Source organism: Diceros bicornis, chromosome 41 (assembly GCF_020826845.1).
Source record: "Diceros bicornis minor isolate mBicDic1 chromosome 41, mDicBic1.mat.cur, whole genome shotgun sequence".
NCBI lineage: Eukaryota > Metazoa > Chordata > Mammalia > Perissodactyla > Rhinocerotidae > Diceros > Diceros bicornis.
In genome coordinates this window covers 1,047,336-1,067,273 of record NC_080780.1, presented here as the reverse complement: position 1 = coordinate 1,067,273, position 19,938 = coordinate 1,047,336, and the positions used below count along the sequence as shown (strand labels likewise).

At 46.0% G+C, this 19,938-nt stretch overlaps 1 protein-coding gene across 5 annotated transcripts in view; it reads left to right on the top strand.

Moving 5' to 3' along the window:
- The window catches only part of URGCP (upregulator of cell proliferation), a 72,309-nt gene extending 56,724 nt beyond the window's left edge, over positions 1-15,585 (top strand). For all 5 annotated transcript variants that reach the window (XM_058534699.1, XM_058534698.1, XM_058534696.1 and 2 more), the window contains 3 exons: positions 7,470-7,520; positions 7,730-7,768; positions 9,529-15,585. In XM_058534699.1, the coding sequence (XP_058390682.1) occupies positions 7,487-7,520; positions 7,730-7,768; positions 9,529-12,122 (2,667 nt within the window). In that variant the 5' untranslated portion in view covers positions 7,470-7,486 and the 3' untranslated portion in view covers positions 12,123-15,585. The remainder of the gene's footprint in view (positions 1-7,469; positions 7,521-7,729; positions 7,769-9,528) is intronic.
- Positions 15,586-19,938: the final 4,353 nt, after the last annotated feature.

Here is a 19,938-nt window from a genome sequence, read left to right as displayed (position 1 = left end):
AGTATAAACCATATGTAGCGCCACAAGTTAAGTCTCAATAGACTTAAAAAGATAAATATAATACAAAGTGTCTTCTCTGATGACAATGGGATGAAATTATAAATCAATAACATAAAACTGAAAAATTTACAAAATTGTGGAAACTTAACAACATGCTTTTTAACAACCAATGGATCAGAGAAGAAATGACAAGGAAATTAAAAAATACTTAGAGACAAATGAAAACAGAAACACAACACACCAAAACATATGGGACACAGCGAAAGGAGTGTGAAGGGGGAAATGTATAGCTGTAAATGTTTACATTAAAAACAGGAAACATCTCATATCAACAACCTAAATTTACAACTTAAGAAACTAGAAAAAAAAAGAACAAACTAACCCCAAAGCTAGCAAAAAGAGGGAAATAATAAAGATTAGAGTAGAGATCAATGAACTAGAGAATAGAAAAGCAATAGAGAAAGTCAATGAAACCAAAAGTTGGTTCTTCAGTAAGATCAACAAAATTGATAAAGCTTATCTAGATGGACTAGGAAGAAAAGAAAGAAGACTCAAATTACTAAAATCAGAAATGAAAGTGGGACATTACTACATATTCTGCAGAAATAAAAAGGATCATAGGAGAGTACTATGAACAACTGTATGCCAAAAAATTGGATAACCTGAACAAAACAGACAAATTCCTAGAAACACAAAACCTACCAAGACTAAATCATGAAGAAACAGAAAATCTGAATAGACCTGTAACTAATAAGGAGATTGAATCAGTAATAAAAAATCTCCCCACAAAGAAAAGACCTGCTCCTGATGGCTTTTTTTTTTTTTAATAATTTTATTTATTTTTCCCCCAAAGCCCCAGTAGATAGTTGTGTGTCATAGTTGCACATCCTTCTAGTTGCTGTATGTGGGATGCGGCCTCAGCATGGCCAGAGAAGCGGTGTGTCGGTGTGCACCTGGGATCCGAACCCCGGGCCACCAGCAGCAGAGCATGCGCACTTAACCGCTAAGCCACGGGGCCAGCCCGTTCTCCTGATGGCTTTACTGGTGAATTCTACCAAACATTTGAAGAAGAACTAATACTAGTCCTTCTCAAACTTTTTCAAAAAATTGAAGAGGAGGGAACTCTTCCTAACTCATTCTTGAGGCCAGCATAACCCTGAAACCAAAGCCAGATAAAGACACTACAAGCAAAGGAAACTCCAGACCAATATCCCTTATGAACACTGATGCAAAAATCCTCAACAAAACACCAGCAAACAGAATTCAGCAGCATATTAAAAGGATGATACACCATAACCAAGTGGGATTTATTCCTGGAATGCAAGGATGGTTCGACTTATAATAACACCACATCAACAAAATGAAGGAAAGAAACCACATGATCATCTCAACTGATGCAGAAAAAACATTTGACAAAATTCAATGCCCTTTCATGATAAAAACACTCTTTAAAATAGGAAGCAATGTAAACTACCTCCACATAATAAAAGCCATATATGAACAACCCACAGCAAACATAATCCCAAATGGTAAAAGACTGAAAGCTTTTCCTCTAAGATCAGGAACAAGGCAAGTGTGCCCACTTTCACCACTTCTATTCAATATAGAAGTTCTAGCCAGAGCAGTTAGGCGAGAAGAAGAAATAAAAGGCATCCAAATTGGAAAAGAAGAAGTAAAATTATCTCTGTTTGCAGATGATGTAATCTTATATGTAGAAAATCATAAAGATCCACAAAAATGCTTTAGAACTAATAAATGAATTCAGCAAAGTAACAGGATACAAAGCCAACACAAAAATCTGTTGCATTTCTATACACTAACAATGGAAAACCTGAAAAGGAAATTAAAAAAACAATTCTGTTTACAATAGTACCAAAAAGAATAAAATACTTAGGAATTAACTTAATCAAGGAGGTGAAAGACTTGTACAATAAACTTACAAAATATTTTTGGAAAAAATTAAAGAAGACATAAATAAATGAAACACATACCATGTTCATGGCCTGGAAGACTTAATATTGTTAAAATGTCAGTACTACCCAAAGCTATCTACAGATTCAATGCAATCCCTATCAAATACTCAATGACATTTTTTGCAGAAATAGAAAAACCCATCCTAAAAATTCTCATGGAATTTCAAGGGACAGTGAATAGCCAATCTTGAAAACAGTCTGGAAAATGAAGAACAAAACCAGAGGTTTCATACTTCCTGATTTCAAAACCTACTACAAAGCTATAGTAATCAAAACAATGTGGTATTGGATAAAGACAGACACATAGACGAATGGAATAGAATAGAGACCCCAGAAATAAACCCTCGCATAGACTGTCAAATGATTTTTGACAAGGGTATCAAGACTATTCAATGGGTAAAGTACAGTCTTTTCAACAAATGGTGCTGGGAAAACTGGATATTCAGATGCAAGAGAATGAAGTTGGACCCTTACCTAACACTGTATACAAAAATTAACTCAAAAGGGATCAATGTAATCCTAAATGTAAGACTTAAAACTTGGTCTTGGAATAAAACATCAGACAAAAACGTCACGAATTTGGATTTGACAGTGATTTCTTGGATATGACACCAAAGGCTCAGGCAACAAAAGAAAAAATATACAAATTGGACTTCATGAAAATGAAAAAATTTTGTGTATCAAAAGATACTATCCACAGAGTATAAAGGCAACCCATGGAATGGGAGAAAATATTTGCAAATCATATATGTGATAAGGGATTAATATCAGAATATATTGAGAACTCCTAAAACTCAACAACAAAAAAACAAACAACGTGATTCAAAAATGGGCAAAGGACTTGAACAGATAGATCTTCAAAGAAGATACACACATGGACAATAAGCACATGAAAAGATGCTCAGCAGCACTAATCATTAGGGAAATGCAGATCAAAAGTACAGTGAAACACTACCTGACATCTATTAGGATGGCTACTATCAAAAAGACAGAAGAGAACAAGTGTTGGTGAGGATGTAGAGAAGTTGGAACCTTTGTGCATTGTTGGTGGAAATGTAAAATGGTGAAGCCACTGTGGAAAACAGTATGGAGATTCCTCAAAAAATTAAAAATAAAATTACCATATGACCCAGCAGTTCCACTTCTGGTTATATACTCAAAAGAATCGAAAGCAAGGTCTTGAAAAGATGTTTGTACACACCCATGTTCATAGCAGCATTATTCACAACAGTCAAAACATGGAAGCAATCCAAGTGCCATCAACTGATGAATGGATTACCAAAATGTGGTATATACATACAGTGGAATATTATTTAGCCTTTAAAAGGAAGGAAATTCTGCAATATGCTGCAGCATGGATGAACCTTGAGAACACTATGCTAAGTGAAATGTCAGTCACAAAAAGACAAATCCTGTATGAGTCCACTTATATGAGGTACTTAGAGTAGTCAAAATCATAGACAGAAAGTATAATGGTAGTTGCCAGGGACTGAGGGGAGGGGAGAATTGGAAGTTATTGTTTAATAGGTATAGAATTTCATATTTACAAGATGAATAGAGTTACAGGGATGGATGGTGGCAATGGCTGCACAACAATGTGAATGTATTTAATACCAGTGAACTGTACACTTAAACATGGTTAAGATAGTAAATGTTATCTTACATGTATTTTAACAGAATAAAAAAAGGAAAAAAATTGGTGGAAAAAAACATTTTAAAGTGAATAATTCTGTGGCATTTAGTATATTCACAAAGATGTACTTCTTATCTGTTTACTTCCAAAACATTTCCATCACTTGAATGTAAAACTCTGTACCCATTAAACATTTTCTCCCCATCCCTCCCTCCTCCCAGCCCCTATAGCAACCACCAATCTATGTTAAGTCTCTGTTTATCTATTCTGTATATTTCCTATAAATGGAATCAGACAATATGTGCCCTTTTGTGTTTGGTTTCTTGCATCTAGCGTGATGTTTTGGGGTTCATCCATATTGGTCCTTTTTAAGATTGACTAATATTCCATTGTATGGATAGCCACATTTTGTTTATCCATTCATCTGTTGGTGAACATTTGGGTTGTTTCCACCTTTTGGCCATTGTGTATAGTGTTGCTGTGAACATGCGTGTACCTGTACTTGCTTGAGTCCCTGTTTTCAGTTCTTTGGAGTATTTACCTAGGAGTGGAATTGCTGAGTCAAATGGTAATTCTATGTTTAACTTTTTGAGGAATAGACAAACTGTTTTCCACAGCAGCTGCCCCATTTACAATCCCACCAGAAATGCATGAAGGTTCAAGTTTTTCCCCATCCTTGCCAACACTTGTTATCTTCTGTTTATTTATTTATTTTTTTGTGAGGAGACCAGCCCTGTGCTAACATCTGCCAGTCCTCCTCTTTTTTTGCTGAGGAAGACTGGCCCTGGGCTAACATCCATGCCCATCTTCCTCTACTTTATATGGGACGCCGCCACAGCATGGCTCGCCAAGCAGTGCATCGGTGCGCGCCCAGGATCCGAAATATATTTTGGGGAAATATCTGTTCAAATCCTTTGCCCATTTTTTAATCAGGTTGTTTGTCTTTTTTGTTGTGAAGTTGTAAGAGTTGTTTGTGTATTCTAGGCACTAGACCCTAATCACATATGATTTGCACATATTTTTTCGCATTCTATAGGTTGTCTTTTCACTTTCTTGATAATGTTCTTTGATGCCACTCAAAATTTTTATTTTGATTAAGTCCAGTTTATCTGTTTTTCCTTTTGTTGACTGTGCTTTTGGTGTCATACCTAAGACTCCATTGACAAACTCAAGGTTATGGAGATTTACCCCCATGTCTTCTTCTACGAGTTGTATGGTTTTAGCCCTGAGCTAACATCTGTTGCCAAACCTCCTCTTTTTGCTGAGGAAGATTGGCGCCGGGCTAACATCTATGCCCGTCCTCCTCCACCTTATATGTGGGACACCTGCCACAGCATGGCTTGATAAGCAGTATGTAAGTCCTCACCCAGGATCTGAACCTGTGAACCCCAGGCCGCCAAAGCGGCTGCTGAAGCAGAGCAGGCGAACTCAACCACCATGCCAGCCCCAGGTCATTGATACATTTTGAGTTAATTTTTATGTATAGTGTGAGATAGGAGTTCAACTTCATTCTTTTGCATGTAGGTGTCCATAGCTCATTCTTTTTTTTTTTTTTTTTTTTTGCTGAGGAAGATTCACCCTGAGCTGACATCTGCTGCCAATCCTCCTTTTTTTTTGCTTGAGGAAGATTTGCCCTGACCTAACATATGTGCCAGTCTTCCTCTGTTTCGTATGTGGGTCGCTGCCACAGCATGGCCTCCGACAGTCGGTGTATGGCCGTGCCCGGGAACTGGACCCGGGATGCCAAAGCAGAGTGCGCCGAACTTAACCACTAGGCCACGGGGCCGGCCCCCATAGCTCATTCTTAACGGTAACAGCCCCAAGGGGTCAAATGGTGTCTTAAATATCCATTTACTGCCCAATAACAAGTATTCAAAAATTTGGTGAAAAACTCTACAGTGTGAGTACTGGGTACTTCAATAATTGGGGAAAACAAGTAATTCAGTTTGATGGATGAGAATGGCTTTAATTGCCCCACTTAGAGTTCATTTCAGTGGTAGGACCTGGCCCACACTCTGCCCCTTGTGTTCCACTTGAGCCCAGCTGTCCAACTGAAGTATAGTGGAGACCTTGGCCCATGGTCGCAAGCCCTTGCTGGCCCCTGTGTTTGCTGCTGACTTGTGTCCTTGCCTGCAGCCTTGCTGCCTCCTCTTCCGCCTCTTCCGTGGCGACGGATGTTTACCTTGGCTTCCAGCGTTCTCTGCCTGTGGAGCGTTAGGCTCTCCCACCCCTTGTCAGTAGTTTCCTCAGTTTGATAACCTGACGCTTTGGCTACTTTGAGCATCCTTGCCTTCACCTACTTGTTACCTTTCCGGTCCAAATCAGAACTGTTTCTCATCCCTAACAAAGCAAGGCCCTGTCTTCTCTGGGTCTGAAGCTTCCTCCTTGATTTCAGCTCAAAACTACTCTCTCAGAGCCCCCTTGACCCCATCCCGGACTTCTCTGGCTGTCCTGTTCTCTTCTTCAATTGTTCTATCTTCTCATTTGGCAGTTTGCATTCGTTGGAAGAATGCTGATGTCTTTTCTCCTCTTTGAATAAAATAATCTTTTGACTGCTCAGCATTTCAGTTTGATCTGTGTGAACCATCTCTGTCTTCTCTGATACTCTCCTGCTTTCTGAACCCTTTTCTCCTGTTTGTCTCCTTCCTACTCTTCGTGTCTGTCTCCCAGAGACATCATCAAAGACGACTGTCTGAAATGTTATGTTTATCTACCTGATTATATGGAAATCATAAGAGAATTAATAAATCTGAAAATGTCAGAATCTTGTCTTGATTCATAAGCTTTTAAAAATATAATTTTAGGGGCCGGCCCCGTGGCGTAGCAGTTAAGTGCGCACACTCCACTGCTGGCAGCCCAGGTTTGGATCCCGGGCGCGCACCGACACACCACTTGTCAGGCCATGCTGTGGTGGCATCCCACATAAAGTGGAGGAAGATGGGCATGGATGTTAGCTCAGGGCCAGTCTTCCTCAGCAAAAAGAGGAGGATTGGCATGGATGTTAGATGTTAGCTCAGGGCTGATCTTCCTCACAGAAAAAAAAAAAAAATATATATATATATATATATAATTTTAATTTTGGAATAGGTGATACTCCTACTTAGATAAAAAGTCAAAACAAGGGCCAGCCCCAGTGGTCTGTCTGGTGGTTAAGTTCATTGTGCTCCGCTTCGGCAGCCTGGGTCTTCTTCAGTGGGAAAAAAAAAAGTCAAAACAATAAAAATATGCATACAGAAGTCGTGCTCCCACTGTCACACGTTTGTAAGCAAATCTCTAGGGTTTTAAGGTCTTTTTTCCCCAATGCAAATATCTGAATAGCACTAAATTAAATACATTCTATAATTAACATATTAGTGTTGCTGGACATATCATGATGTTAGAGACTTTGGACAAATAACAGTTTACTTTTAAGTTATAACTCTTCCCCACTCTCTGCCCTCCCCCCATATATGTGCATCATTTTAAATGATTACAAAAGATTATTATTATATAATAAAATAATGTTTGTAGGAAGTAATCTTGAAATTGAGCCAAGGAATTTATATCAACTTATATTTTAAATAGTTTCTAAAATCAAAGATTAATCTATGTAAGTTTCATAAAGTTATTTATATTTTATTTTCACAAAGTTTAGTAAATTCTACAAGGACTATATCCTAGAGCAAATCACTATCTTATGTGTAACTATTACTACTTTGTGTCATATTTTGGGTTGAAGAAAAATGAAATTTACATAGGAAAAACTGAAGCCAGTAATAGCACTAAAGATGAACATTAGCCACCACATCCTCACTTGATCTTTTTGGCAGAAAGGTCCTTAAGTTGCTGATAAAACTAAATGTGCATGTGTTTTTTACTTGTAGATTTGGAATGGAGAGAAATGGAAGGAGATGATTGCGAGTTTCATTATGGAGGTAAGAACTACAGGATTTGGCAACAGATTGGATTGGGGAAAGAGAGAGGGAATGGGTAAAGTGAAAAATAACTGGGATTTTATATTTTGAAAAATTGGGAGAAGTTGCTATCCTAGTAAGAAAGAGAGGCTTCTGAGTTTAGCTTAAATTAATGTGTCAATCCAAGGCACCTGATTGGATTGACACTTCATTTTTGTTTGGTTTTTTAGATGGTACGAATGAGGCTCAGGATGGTGACTTTCCAACAGGTATGTGTTTTCTCTGTTCTCTCTGCTCTAGCTTCCTGTCCTATTGAAAGAGGACATCATCTAGGCTGGTGGTTCCCTGACTGCACCAAAGTCACCTCTAGTCCATTAACCCTTTATGTGCCATTAATAATATGGCCAGAAAAACACCCCCCCAGGGAGCTGTTCCCATATAAAGTGACATAGTGAGTGAGCTCCGTAGAGGGGAAGCTCAGGAATCTTACAGTTAACAAGTTCCCAAGGTGATTCTAAAGCACAGCTAGGTTTGGGAACCATTCATCTGGTCCAGTGGTTTTGTTTACAGATCTGCCGAGGGTCACACACTGGGCATGAGTGCATATATAAATAAGTTTGTTTGTGCTGGCTTTTCCCTGTCACACTTAACTACCAGGCCACTTAAAAAATAAAAATAGTTGTTCCATGTCTGGATAAGAAAAACAATGTCCCTGGTTTCATTCAGGCAAAACTCAGAAACCTGAGTAGCACCTATGAAGGATTTCTACCACAATGTCTCTCTCCCCACACAGTTCTTTTGTTTCTGGAACAAGTCCACCAGCCCTTGTTCTCTCTGGGGCGATACGGCAGCCACACTGCATATAGAGCTCTCTGAGCCCCTGTGGATGGAGGGTTTCTGAGGCGGAACGTTAAGCAGCAGGTGGACCCCTATGGGGGAACGAGACACCTGAGTTCCAGTGTTTTGAGTCCTGCTGGTCACCCAGGAGTTGTCCTGAGTCCATCATATGACTTCTTAAGACTCAAAAAGAGGGCTGGTCACTTGTGCTTCCTCTCGCGGTTTATATGAGCATCTAAGGAAGCATCACAGCTGTCACTTCCTCAAAAAGAAAGGAATGGAGAAAATCCTGGCGCTCAGCAGGATTTGCATTTATTTATTAACATTTAAAATGTACTATTATATGCAGTATGACAATAGTTAAGATGCCATGGCCAAGACAGGGATGGTGTGAAACCTTTGAAGGCTCATTACTGTTCTGAGCATCTAGTGTTTGTAAGAATTCATATTGTTTTTGGTGATATTTGAAGATCTGAACAAATAAGTGCAGACTTATGATAATCTCTACCAAATATTTTAAAGTAAAAATTTAAAACTGTATTATTGGCTTCAGATTTGAAAAATGGTTGTTTACCTATGATTTCTGTCACTCTATGCCTAGTAATAACTCCCTGTTTCCTTTAAAAATTCTCCAACTCATTTTTAAAGAGAAGAGAATATTAACTAGAAAAATCAGAGTGAATTAGTGATTGTGTCTCCTGTGGGAAATTCCTGGTGACAGTGTGAGGGAACCCACTGCTGGGCCCGGAGTGTGAGGTCAGGACGAGGGAACCCGCTGCTGTGCCCGGAGTGTGGGGCCAGAAGCACAGGAGTATCTTGGAGTGGGGGCATGGTGGAAGAATGGGGCCTGCATTCCACATCAAGGGTACATAGCTGCTCACTCTAGCCAATTAAATTTGGACTCAGTGTTGCTAGATCTTGTAGGTTGGAAGAGAAACCAGACATGTAGACTTTTCCATGAAATCTCCCAATTCTTAATGTGGCCCACATTAGAGAGCTTATCTGGCTATGTTTGGTCCTGGGATGGTGTGATTTTACCTCTGTCTTGGTCTCTGGTGGGCCTAGGGGTACCAGTATCCTGCTCTCTGAAGGAGGCCATCTCCCACCCCGCCATGCTGGCTCTCCCCTCTCACCTCTAACCTGGGCTCTTGACACGCAGGGTGAGCACTTATGTCTTCATTTCTTTCCACAGTGGAGAGGAGCAGACTGCAAGAAATGCTGTCACTTTTGGGACTAGAGACATACCAGGTCCAGAAACTGAGCCTCCAGGACTCCCTGCAGATCAGTAGTGACAGCATGAAGAACTGGGCTCCTCAGGTTCCCAAAGACTTGCCCTGGAATTTCCTCAGGAAGCTGCAGGCCCTCAATGCTGAAGCCAGGAACACCACCATGGTGCTGGACATGCCCCTAGATGCCAGGCCTGTGGAGAAGGAGAGCCAGATGGAAGAGGAGATTATCTACTGGGACACAGCTGATGATATCTCTGCGGACATCTATTCTTTCTCCGAGCTGCCAACCCCCGACACGCCTGTGAACCCCTTGGACCTTCTCTGTGCCCTTCTGCTTTCCTCAGATAGTTTCCTGCAACAAGAAATCGTGGTAAAAATGTCCCTCTGCCAGTTTGCACTCCCTCTCATCTTGCCTGACTCAGAAAACCACTACCACACATTTCTGCTGTGGGCCATGAGGGGCATTGTGCGGACATGGTGGTCACAGCCCCCAAGGGGGGTGGGCAGCTTCAGAGAAGACAGCATGGTCCTGTTCCGGGCACCGGCCTTTGCCTTCGTGCGCATGGAGGTCAGCAGCAACTCCAAGTCCCAGCTTCTCAACGCAGTGCTCAGCCCGGGCCACAGGCAGCGGGACTGCTTCTGGCACCGGGATCTGAACTTGGGCACCAACCCTCGGGAGATTGCAGACGGGATGGTGGAAATTTCCTGGTTTCTTCCCAGTGGCAGGGAAGACTTGGACATTTTCCCAGAGCCTGTGGCCTTTCTGAACCTGAGAGGTGACATTGGGTCTCATTGGCTGCAGTTTAAGCTCTTGACAGAAATCTCCTCAGCCGTGTTCATCTTGACAGACAACATCAGTAAGAAGGAGTACAAACTGCTGTACTCCATGAAGGGGTCGGCCACAAAATACTACTTCATCCTGAGTCCCTACCGTGGGAAACGAAACACAAACCTGAGATTCCTGAACAAGTTAATCCCCGTGCTGAAGATGGACCACTCACACGTTCTCGTGAAGGTCAGCAGCACGGACAGCGCGAGCTTTGTGCGGAGGATCCGCTCCATCGTGGGGCACGTGGCCCGGTCCCCCTGCAGGAGGCTGTCTGTGGAGGAGATGGCGAATGCAGCCCGTAAGCTGGGGCTGAGGGTGGATGAGGACTGCGAGGAGTGTCAGCGAGCGAAAGACCGGATGGAGCGCATCACCAGGAAAATCAAAGACTCGGACGCCTACCGGAGGGACGAGCTGAGGCTGCAGGGGGACCCTTGGAGAAAGGCGGCCCAGGTGGAGAAGGAGCTCTGCCAGGTCCAGTGGGCCGGAGACCCTCCTGAGAAGCACAGGGCTGAGCTGAGGCATCGTTTACTGGAACTTCGAATGCAGCAGAATGGCCACGACCCTGCCTGGGGGGTGCAAGAGTTCATCACAGGCGTCAGCAGCGCCTCCCTGGGCGAGAAGCAGTACTTCCTGAGGTGGATGGAGTGGGGGCTGGCCCGGGTGGCCCAGCCAAGGCTGAGACAGCCTCCGGAGACAATTCTTACCCTGAGACCAAAACACTGTGGGGCAGTGGACTTCAGTGAGGCGCTCTGGCCTGAGCCCCTGGGGGTGGAGCACTTTCTGCGGGAGATGGGACAGTTTTACGAGGCAGAAAGCTGCCTTGTGGAGGCAGGGAAGCTGCCAGCAGGCCAAAGGCGGTTTGCCCACTTCCCAGGCCTGGCCTTGGAGCTGCTGCTGAAGGGGCTCCCCCTGGAGCTGATCGACGGGAGCACACTGAGCACTCCCCTGCGCTGGGTCACAGGGCTCCTGAAGGAGCTGCACATCCGCCTGGAGAGAAGGTCGCGACTGGTGGTCCTGTCAGCGCTGGGCGTGCCGGGCACAGGCAAGTCCACCCTTCTCAACACCATGTTTGGGCTGCGGTTTGCCACGGGGAAGGGCTGTGGTCCTCGAGGGGCCTTTATGCAGCTCATCACAGTGGCCGAGAGCTTCAGCCAGGACCTGGGCTGTGACCACATCCTGGTGATAGACTCTGGAGGCTTGATAGGGGGGGCTCTGACCGCCGCTGGGGAGAGGTTTGAGCTGGAGGCTTCCCTGGCCACTTTGATTATGGGGCTGAGCAACGTCACCGTGGTCAGTTTAGCTGAAACGAGGGACATCCCACCGGCTATTCTGCATGCATTTCTGAGGCTGGAGAAAACGGGGCACATGCCGAACTATCAGTTTGTATACCAGAACCTTCATGATGTGTCTGCCTCCGGCCCCAAGCCGAGAGAGAGGAGGCAGCTCCTGGATCAGCCTAGTGACGTGAGCAGAGCTGCAGTGCAAATGGAGAAACAGGGCGATGGCATCCGGACGCTGGCTGACCTGGCCTTTTGTGACCCTGAGAGGCAGCACATTTGGCACATCCCTGGCCTGTGGCATGGAGTGCCTCCCATGGCCGCTGTGAGCTTGGGGTACAGCGAGGCCATTTTTGAACTAAAGAGATGCCTGCTAGAAAACATCAGGAATGGCCTGTCCAACCAAAACAAAAACATTCAGCAGCTCATTGAGCTGGTGAGGCGGCTCTGAGTCGGGAGAACAGAGGTTCAGCTGCCGGAGGCCTGCCGTGGGCAGCCTCTTCCGATGGGGGTGTCCACATGGGGCTGTACCTGGCCCCTGAGGGGGGCTGGTGCCCGACCCACATGAGAAGGGAGAAAAGCAAAAGGCAGGGGTCTGGAGTTTCCTAAACAGTGTTAAGAAAGGAAGTCAACTCACAGACCAGCTCAGAGATGCTCTCGGGAGTTTAATAGCCCTGGGCTTGGGGGGTGGAGACACAGCAGTAATTTGTTGTCTCTGAGCTCCTTTCGAGGCCCCTGGGGGTTCAGCCTCTTGTGCAGCTGCTGTCCTCCATCTGCCCCTGGAGTGGAGAGTAGCTCCCCATCACTGCAGCCCGGCAGACAGGTACAGGATCGAGGTCAGAAGGTGCCCTGAGGAAGCAGAGGGAGGCCTTTCCTCCAGCGCACCCCAGCCTTGGTGACTCAATCCTGCCTGTTTAGGGAGGGCCCTCGGTGTGCAGGGCAGCCGGGGCACTCTATTTATTGACTGACCTGTGAAGCTTCCCCACCCCGCCCCAGGAGAGGTCCTGCTCGCTCTGCCGCGCCCTACAGCACTCTGTTTACACCTCTGCCACAACACTCAGCGCTGTGCATCGTGACTTACCTGTTCACCTCTGCCCCTCCCCTAGGCTGTGAGCTCCTTGAGGGCAAGGGCTGGACATTACCCAGCTTTGTACCCCTAGGGCCTGGCACACTATGGGCGCTTAATAAATGTGTGTTGAATGAATGAAATGAATGAATGTGCAAATGATGGTAATGGGCAGGTTCCTCTCTGTGCCTTAATTTTCCTGTTTCCTGAAGAGGATCAGTGTCAGTCTGAGGAGGGTGCAAAATAGAATGTCTGAAGTGGTGAACACCTGAGAGAAGGGTCTGAAAAAGGCCACGCTGTTCCTTTCTAAGCAGAGACCCATTCTTCAGGCTGTTACTAGGAAACTGAACTGTCTTGGCGGAAACTTCGAGGTATCTCCACCATGATCCCATTTGATAGGTGAGGAAAGGAGGCCTGGAGCAGTTCAGCAGTGCAGCCCAGCCACACCCCTGCATAGGTGTGACGAGTAAGCCGGTGCCCTCAGCCCTACACCTCTGCTCCTGACCACTTGTCTTCCCCAAACTCCCACAGCTGCCAGGCTCACCCCTCGCCTGGCCCCTCAGTGTCAGCCCTTTGTCCCACTTACGTGTCTCTGGGGCCAGGCACCCTCCCTCATATCTTCCATGGCCCGGTTGCCACCATTCAAGCTAGAATGTAGGGCTCCTCCGCTGTCGATTCCCCAGCTGGAATCCTTGCCTGCGCTGGCCCTTAGCAAGGGCCAGGGTCACCTCAGTGAGCCTTGGACCCCAACCCCACTAGCTCTGGGAACCTCTGCTTAGGCGTTGGGGCCTCCTTCCCTCTATATTTTGTGATTTCAGGGAAACTAGGCCCCCAGGCGGTGACCAGGTCCTCCTCTGTGTTCCTTGTACTCCTTTGGCCAGACTCAGCAAGGGAGCCCTTGGGATTGGAACCCCTTCTTGAACAGCAGGCTCGTTGCGCCCTTTTCTGGAGTCCCAGGATGCTACACCTGCAGCTCCCTTGATGTTAACAATGTCGCCCCCTGCGTTCTGGGGACCAGCCTCCAGACATGTGGAACTGAGGCTGAAGGCAGTACTGGAACTCTGGAAACCTGATCTATCTTTTTCTGATAAATTTAGGAAAACCTTTTCCCTTCTGAAACTCAAAAAGAATCTCTAATCCTCAGGCACTAGGAACTCACCTCTTCCTGGATCGTAAATAACACAAATTTTAAGACGTTGGTTCACCTGGAAATACCAAAACCTCGTCTTACTCCCCCCAGGTGCTTCTCCAGCACTGTAGGAATGTCACCCAGGACACTCCTGGGCCCCAAGTTCAGGCACTGGAAACCTCGCTTAGCATTGGTTGACTATCAACCAGTTCCCTCAAGTTATTCCTGAAATCTGAAACAGGGAAGCCAGCCCTCGTGGCTCCCTACTAATCAAAGATTCTTTACCTTAGGTCTATCCATTGTGCAAAGATAAGGTTCAGACATTGAATTCCTGAAAATTAGATGTGTGCTTTTATTTCTAGGGAAAGAGTTCATAGCTTTCAACAGATTTTCAAGAGGCTGCAGGATCCGAAACAGATTAATAACTGCTTGGTAATCAGGAAAATTATTGCATGCATCCCCAGGACCTAAGATACTATGAAATTACATCAAACATTTGCCCAGACTCTTTAGACTTTTGAAAACAGACCAGTCTAAAGACTGGATGTAACAGACTGAGCAGGAGGTTTCCCTGGGCAGCCCCAGGCGGGACCACTGTGGAGGACATGCAGTCAAGCAGCCAAGGAATTCTGGAACTGCCTGGGCGGTGTGGAAAGACCATCACCTCTCTCAGGTGCAGGGACAGGAGAGGTTGCCCTGGAGCTGAGTGATTTTTCCAAAAAGAGTCAGTTATGACGCTCCCTTCACCCTCGTTTAGAGGTGGATGTTTCAATTCCATGACCTGCAAAAGGGGTGCACCTTCAGACCCTAAAGTCAGTGCCACTCTTGTGATTCAGATTTCCACAATACCCAGCTCTTGCCTAGCGGCCCTAGAGCTCAAAACACTAAGCATCAGCGTGCCCCGCCATCACCACACCCAGAGGGCACCCCCCACATTAGACCTGAAGACATCTTCAGAGACTGAGAGGCCCCAGACCTTGCCAGGTAACGTCCTTGAAGCCAAGCTTAGTGATGTGAGAGCCACTCGGAAGAGTGGACAGGGCTGCTCGCGCGGGACCCTGTTACTTGGGTGAAAGCATGAACCATGTCAGTGATCTTGGAGTAAATGGCCTGGGAGTCTTTGAGACTAGGCACAAGAGTGCTTGCCCCTCACCTGGGAGGTGGGAAGTAGCTCACCTCAGCATGCAGGACGTTGGCCTGGTTCTGAACCTCGGCCTTGCTTCCTGCTAATTCCACAGCCCTTGAGCACAGTCACTACACTTCACTAAACCTTAGTCCCCCTACTAGCACTTGCTCTTTGGTGAGTGCACAAAGGCTGGTTTTGGAGGAGCAAGTCTGTGCACACAAGGCACCAGAAGCCGTGTCTACACCAGTCTGCACATCCATGAGGTTCATGCAAAGGAAACTGCCTGCTTTCTACATCAATCTCAAACATTTTAACATGGCAAACAGGATTTATCTTGTAATCAATCAGTGGTATCTTAAAATTAATTTGCAGCCATTTCTCTTTCTTCATGGTATATAAAGCAATGTTTTCTAATTGATGTTATCTTAGATGTACTGAAACACTACCTAGAAGGGCTGGTGTTGAGAAATCTGTACCAGTGTAAACCTAATGTGGTATCTCTCCCCAGCTCCTCAGATGTGAATTAGCCCAGTAAAGAAAAATCCTTTTTTTCCTGAGGCAGTAATAAAAAAAAGATTTTGGCTATAAACCTATCCTGGGTTCTGAAGACTTCAACAAAATTACATCAGATGTGGTTTTACAAGCACCCCTGAGACAAGACTGCAGAAGAGGGCCAAGTGATCTTTTTTTTTTTTTTAAAGATTTTTATTTTTTTTTCCCCCCAAAGCCCCAGCAGATTGTTGTATGTCATAGCTGCACATCCTTCTAGTTGCTGCATGTGGGACACGGCCTCAGCATGGCCAGAGAAGCGGTGCGTCTGTGCGCGCCCGGGATCCGAACCCAGGCCGCCAGCAGCGGAGCGCGCGCACTTAACCACTAAGCCACGGGGCCAGGGCCAAGGTGATCTTGATCCTGGTTCTGGTGACTTCCCACCCCTCACTCCACAGCACCCACACTCTGGACTCCCTGGCTTCATTCATGCTATTGTCTGCCTGGGGCCTCCTGCCACCTGTCCTTGTTCCTGGCTGACTCTGGCAGGCACTTCTCCCTCAGGATAGCCTCTGATGGCAGCCCACCTCCATTCCACCACCTGAGGGGGTCAGGGGCCTTTATGTGCTCCTGTCATGGTCCTTATGTTTTTTTTTGGTGAGGAAGATCAGCTCTGAGCTAACATCCATGCCAATCCTCTTTTTGCTGAGGAAGACCGGCCCTGAGCTAACGTCTGTGCCCATCTTCCTCCACTTTATATGGGACGCCACCACAGCATGGCCTGACAAGTGGTGCATCTGTGCGCGCCCAGGATCCAAACCCAGGCCACCAGCAGTGGAGCACGCGCAGTTAACCGCTACACCACGGGGCTGGCCCCGTCATGGTCGTTATCTTAACCTCGTTTCACCTGTCTGCTTTTCTGCTCTCCCCATCTGAGCTCCCTATGGAAGGCATAGTGTCTCACACATTTTGTCTTCAAATCTAGCACGGCATCTGAGAACCAGGGAGTGAGGTCTCAATTGCCAGAACACGTGGGGCCCATTTCTCATCCACGTATGCCAAGCCCTGACTTTCAGCCCAGGGCCCCAGTGTGGCGCACAGCGTTTCTAATTGGTTTCGCTATCAGGAGACTGGACTTGCTCAGCACCCCAAAGCTGAAGTCAGTAATTATAGTTGGGACCTAACCCAGTGAACCTACCCCTTCTTCCTGTGCCTCAACAGAGGGAGGGGGGGTGGGAGAACGGAGCAGGAGCTCCCAGGGAAACATGGGATTAGAGCCCCTCTGGCTACCTGTTGGAGAAAGAAGAGGACGATTCAAGACTCTGCTTTAACTTGGTTTCAGTGGTTAGTTGGCCTAGTTCCCAGAATAGAGCTGAGAGCCTCTGGGATTCTTCTTGGTGAATGGGCTGGTTATTAGGAGAAAACAAATTGCCAGGAGTAATGTAGAAACCATAGGTTTGCAAAATGAAAGGTTACAAAATGTCAGCAGTTCTGAGTTAGGGGAAGTCAGTCTTGTGTGGGGTTGTCTCTGCGAGCCCGCAGCCAACGGGAAAGCAGACGTCTCCGGCTGGGGCACCCCTCCCTGAGGTTAGATTTTGGTGAGCTCCAGGAAATAAACACCATGTTCCAGGCTGGACTGTGCTCTGCAAGTCCAGGTGGGCCCAGAGTCTCCCCTTCCCACAATGTTGCCCTACAGCCCGGCCGGTGATACAGGTGACCCCTTGGGCTGTGCCGGATCCAGTGGACAGACTGTCTCAAAGAAGTCCAGACCACCTCTGCCTTGTGGCCCAAGAGGGACAGGCCTGGACTAAGGGCAATCCGCTCAGAGAGAGAGCTGCCATGGTCTTGCAGGACCAGTGGTAGAAAAGGGGAGTAGGGGAGTAAGGAGCATCCAACAGCCGTCTCCCCAAACGGGGTCTCTACCAATCAGTTCTGGGAGGTTCCCACAAACCTTGGAGTTTAGGACACTGATTCTCAATCCTGGCTGTAAATCAGGATCATCGGAGGAGCACTAAAACAGCACAGGTACCACCCCTCTAGTCCCATACTTGTGGTATGGGGCCCAGAGCACTCCAACATGCAGCCAGGGTTGAGAACCACTGCTTTGAGAACATAAAAGCGACTCTTTGGTTATCATAAGGAGAGTAAAGAGGGTCACGTCTGAGAAAAAATGGTTGCACATCCCCATCTCCCCAGGGCTCTAGTCCGGGCCTCCCAGCTGGGGTGCCCTTCGTGTGGGTCACTTGTTCCCACACATGTGGCTGCTGCATATCCAGGAAGCCCCGTAGGACCAGTCCCGAGCAGTCTGCGCACAGACACACAGGCCATTCCCCCATCCTACATGGTTTTGAATGCACACCCCCACCCACTGATGCAGTGGAACCCCAGATGCGGAACAAGCATGTTTTGGAACAAGAAGGCTTGCTACCATTTGCTATTTCTGTAATCTCAGGTGAGTCTCTGAGCCTCCATCTTCTGATCTGCAAAACCTGGACAAAACTGCCTCCTTTACAGGACTGATGGGAGAAGCAAAGTGCATCAGAACACTAACAAATGGAAATTACAGAAAAATAAAACATCCCATTAAAGTTCTTCCACTGGCGATTTAAAACAATGTAACAATTTATACTAATGTATTAAAATCTTGTTTTAAGTTCTTTTAATCATGCAAACACACTCACATGACCCCCAATCAAGGAACCAGCTGAAACCCTTTTTGCAACAAGGCATGGTATAAACAAAGACAATAAACAAAAGGTAGGTAACAGGATATTTGAACCATGAAAGGTCTAGCTTAGTTTGGAATTCCTGGGAGACACCCCAGGCATAAGGGAGAGCAGCTTGAATAAAGAAAAACAACAAATTGGACTGGATTATTGCCTCCTGCCTCCAGGGCAAAACTCAAACCCCAAGCACAGCAGCCCCTGCTCCCCTGGCAGTCCTACCTCCTGCTGCTCCAGTAGAAGTCGGTGACTTGTCACCTTTACTGGAAAACCAGCCTCTTCTCCTTGCCTCTGGTAAGGGTGCTGGTCCTGTGAGTCCTCAGAAACCCTTAATAGCTGGTTCATCTCCCTACGGGAATGTAGATATCAGGAACTCGGCCAGGCATGTTACAATGTAATTTTCAGGACAACCATCATTGTCTCCATTTTACAGATGAGAGAAACTGAGGCTCAGAAAAGTCACTTACCTAAATTGCACAGCCAGGAAGCAATAATTCAGACAGATCCTATGTTCCTCACCACTTGGGAGCAGAATTATAAAACTTATCAAATTATAAAATTATCAAACTTTATGGAAACTTTGAAAAGAAAAAAAGATACTACTAGAGTCCTTCAGGAAAAGTTGAAAGTTCTTACATTTGGAAAGTATTGTGGTTGGAGAACATGTCATTCCTGTTCTGTCCGCTTATCCAATATGCATAACAGTTGGAAACCACAGTTTAAAAATTTAGAAATAAAATATGCCTAGTGAAGTGGGCAGGAAAGACGCTGTCCCTTTATCAAGGGCCGAGGACTGGGCTTCCAGTGGTCAAACGAACCTTGATCATGGACAATGTACTAGACTGAAGCCAAGACCAAGAGACGTAGGTCCTGGTCCCTCTCTGCCCCTCCCCAGTGTGATTTTGGGCAATTCAGCGTCCACCTTTGCCAGCGTTTCCCTCCCCTCCTTATAGATGATAATCTAGTCCTCCCTCTCATTAAACCACAGCAGTATGCAAGCAGTATTAGGATGAATGACGTAGGTCAAAAACGGCCAAATGTTGGCAATTTCACGATTCAAACTAACAACCAGTAACAGCTATCTATCCTAACAGCTCTATGCGGTAGTAATATTAACAAAACCCATTTTATAGGTCATGGAACTGAGGCTCAATTGTTCAAAGATTGTTACATCTGGGCCCGATTCCAGAGCCCATGTTTTCTTCCATTACTACGGTGACTTCTGAAATAAGATACCAGTGTTGCTATTTTTCCCTCTGCCATTAATAATTACTGGATAGCAATCACAGCGGCAACGCTCTGGTTTGAGCATTACAGGCTCTGTGCTATCCCCATGCATTTCCTTACTATCCAGTACTTTCTCCCTTACTTAAAATTTTCCTTCCCCAAGGCCAGTATGGTCACATATGAAACCCTACACTCATCCTTGAGGAATTGGGTAAAGTTTTAACCAAAACATATTTCTTCTTTATTTGTGGATAAAAGCCAAGTTTTGTTTGCTTGTTTTTTAACAATATTATTTGGAGGCAGAAGTCAGTAGCCTAATTTCTAGAACCTGGGAAAACGCTCCGGGCCGCTCGGAGCCCGAAGGCCCCAGGCTGGGCGGCGGCCGAGTGGACGCGGCCCTTCCCTTCGGCCCGCTCCCTCTTCAGAACACCCGTCGCCCCTGCTAGTGCGAGCTCTCTGCGGGCGAAACCTCACGCTTTGCGTCATTCAATTTCCGGATCTGGAATA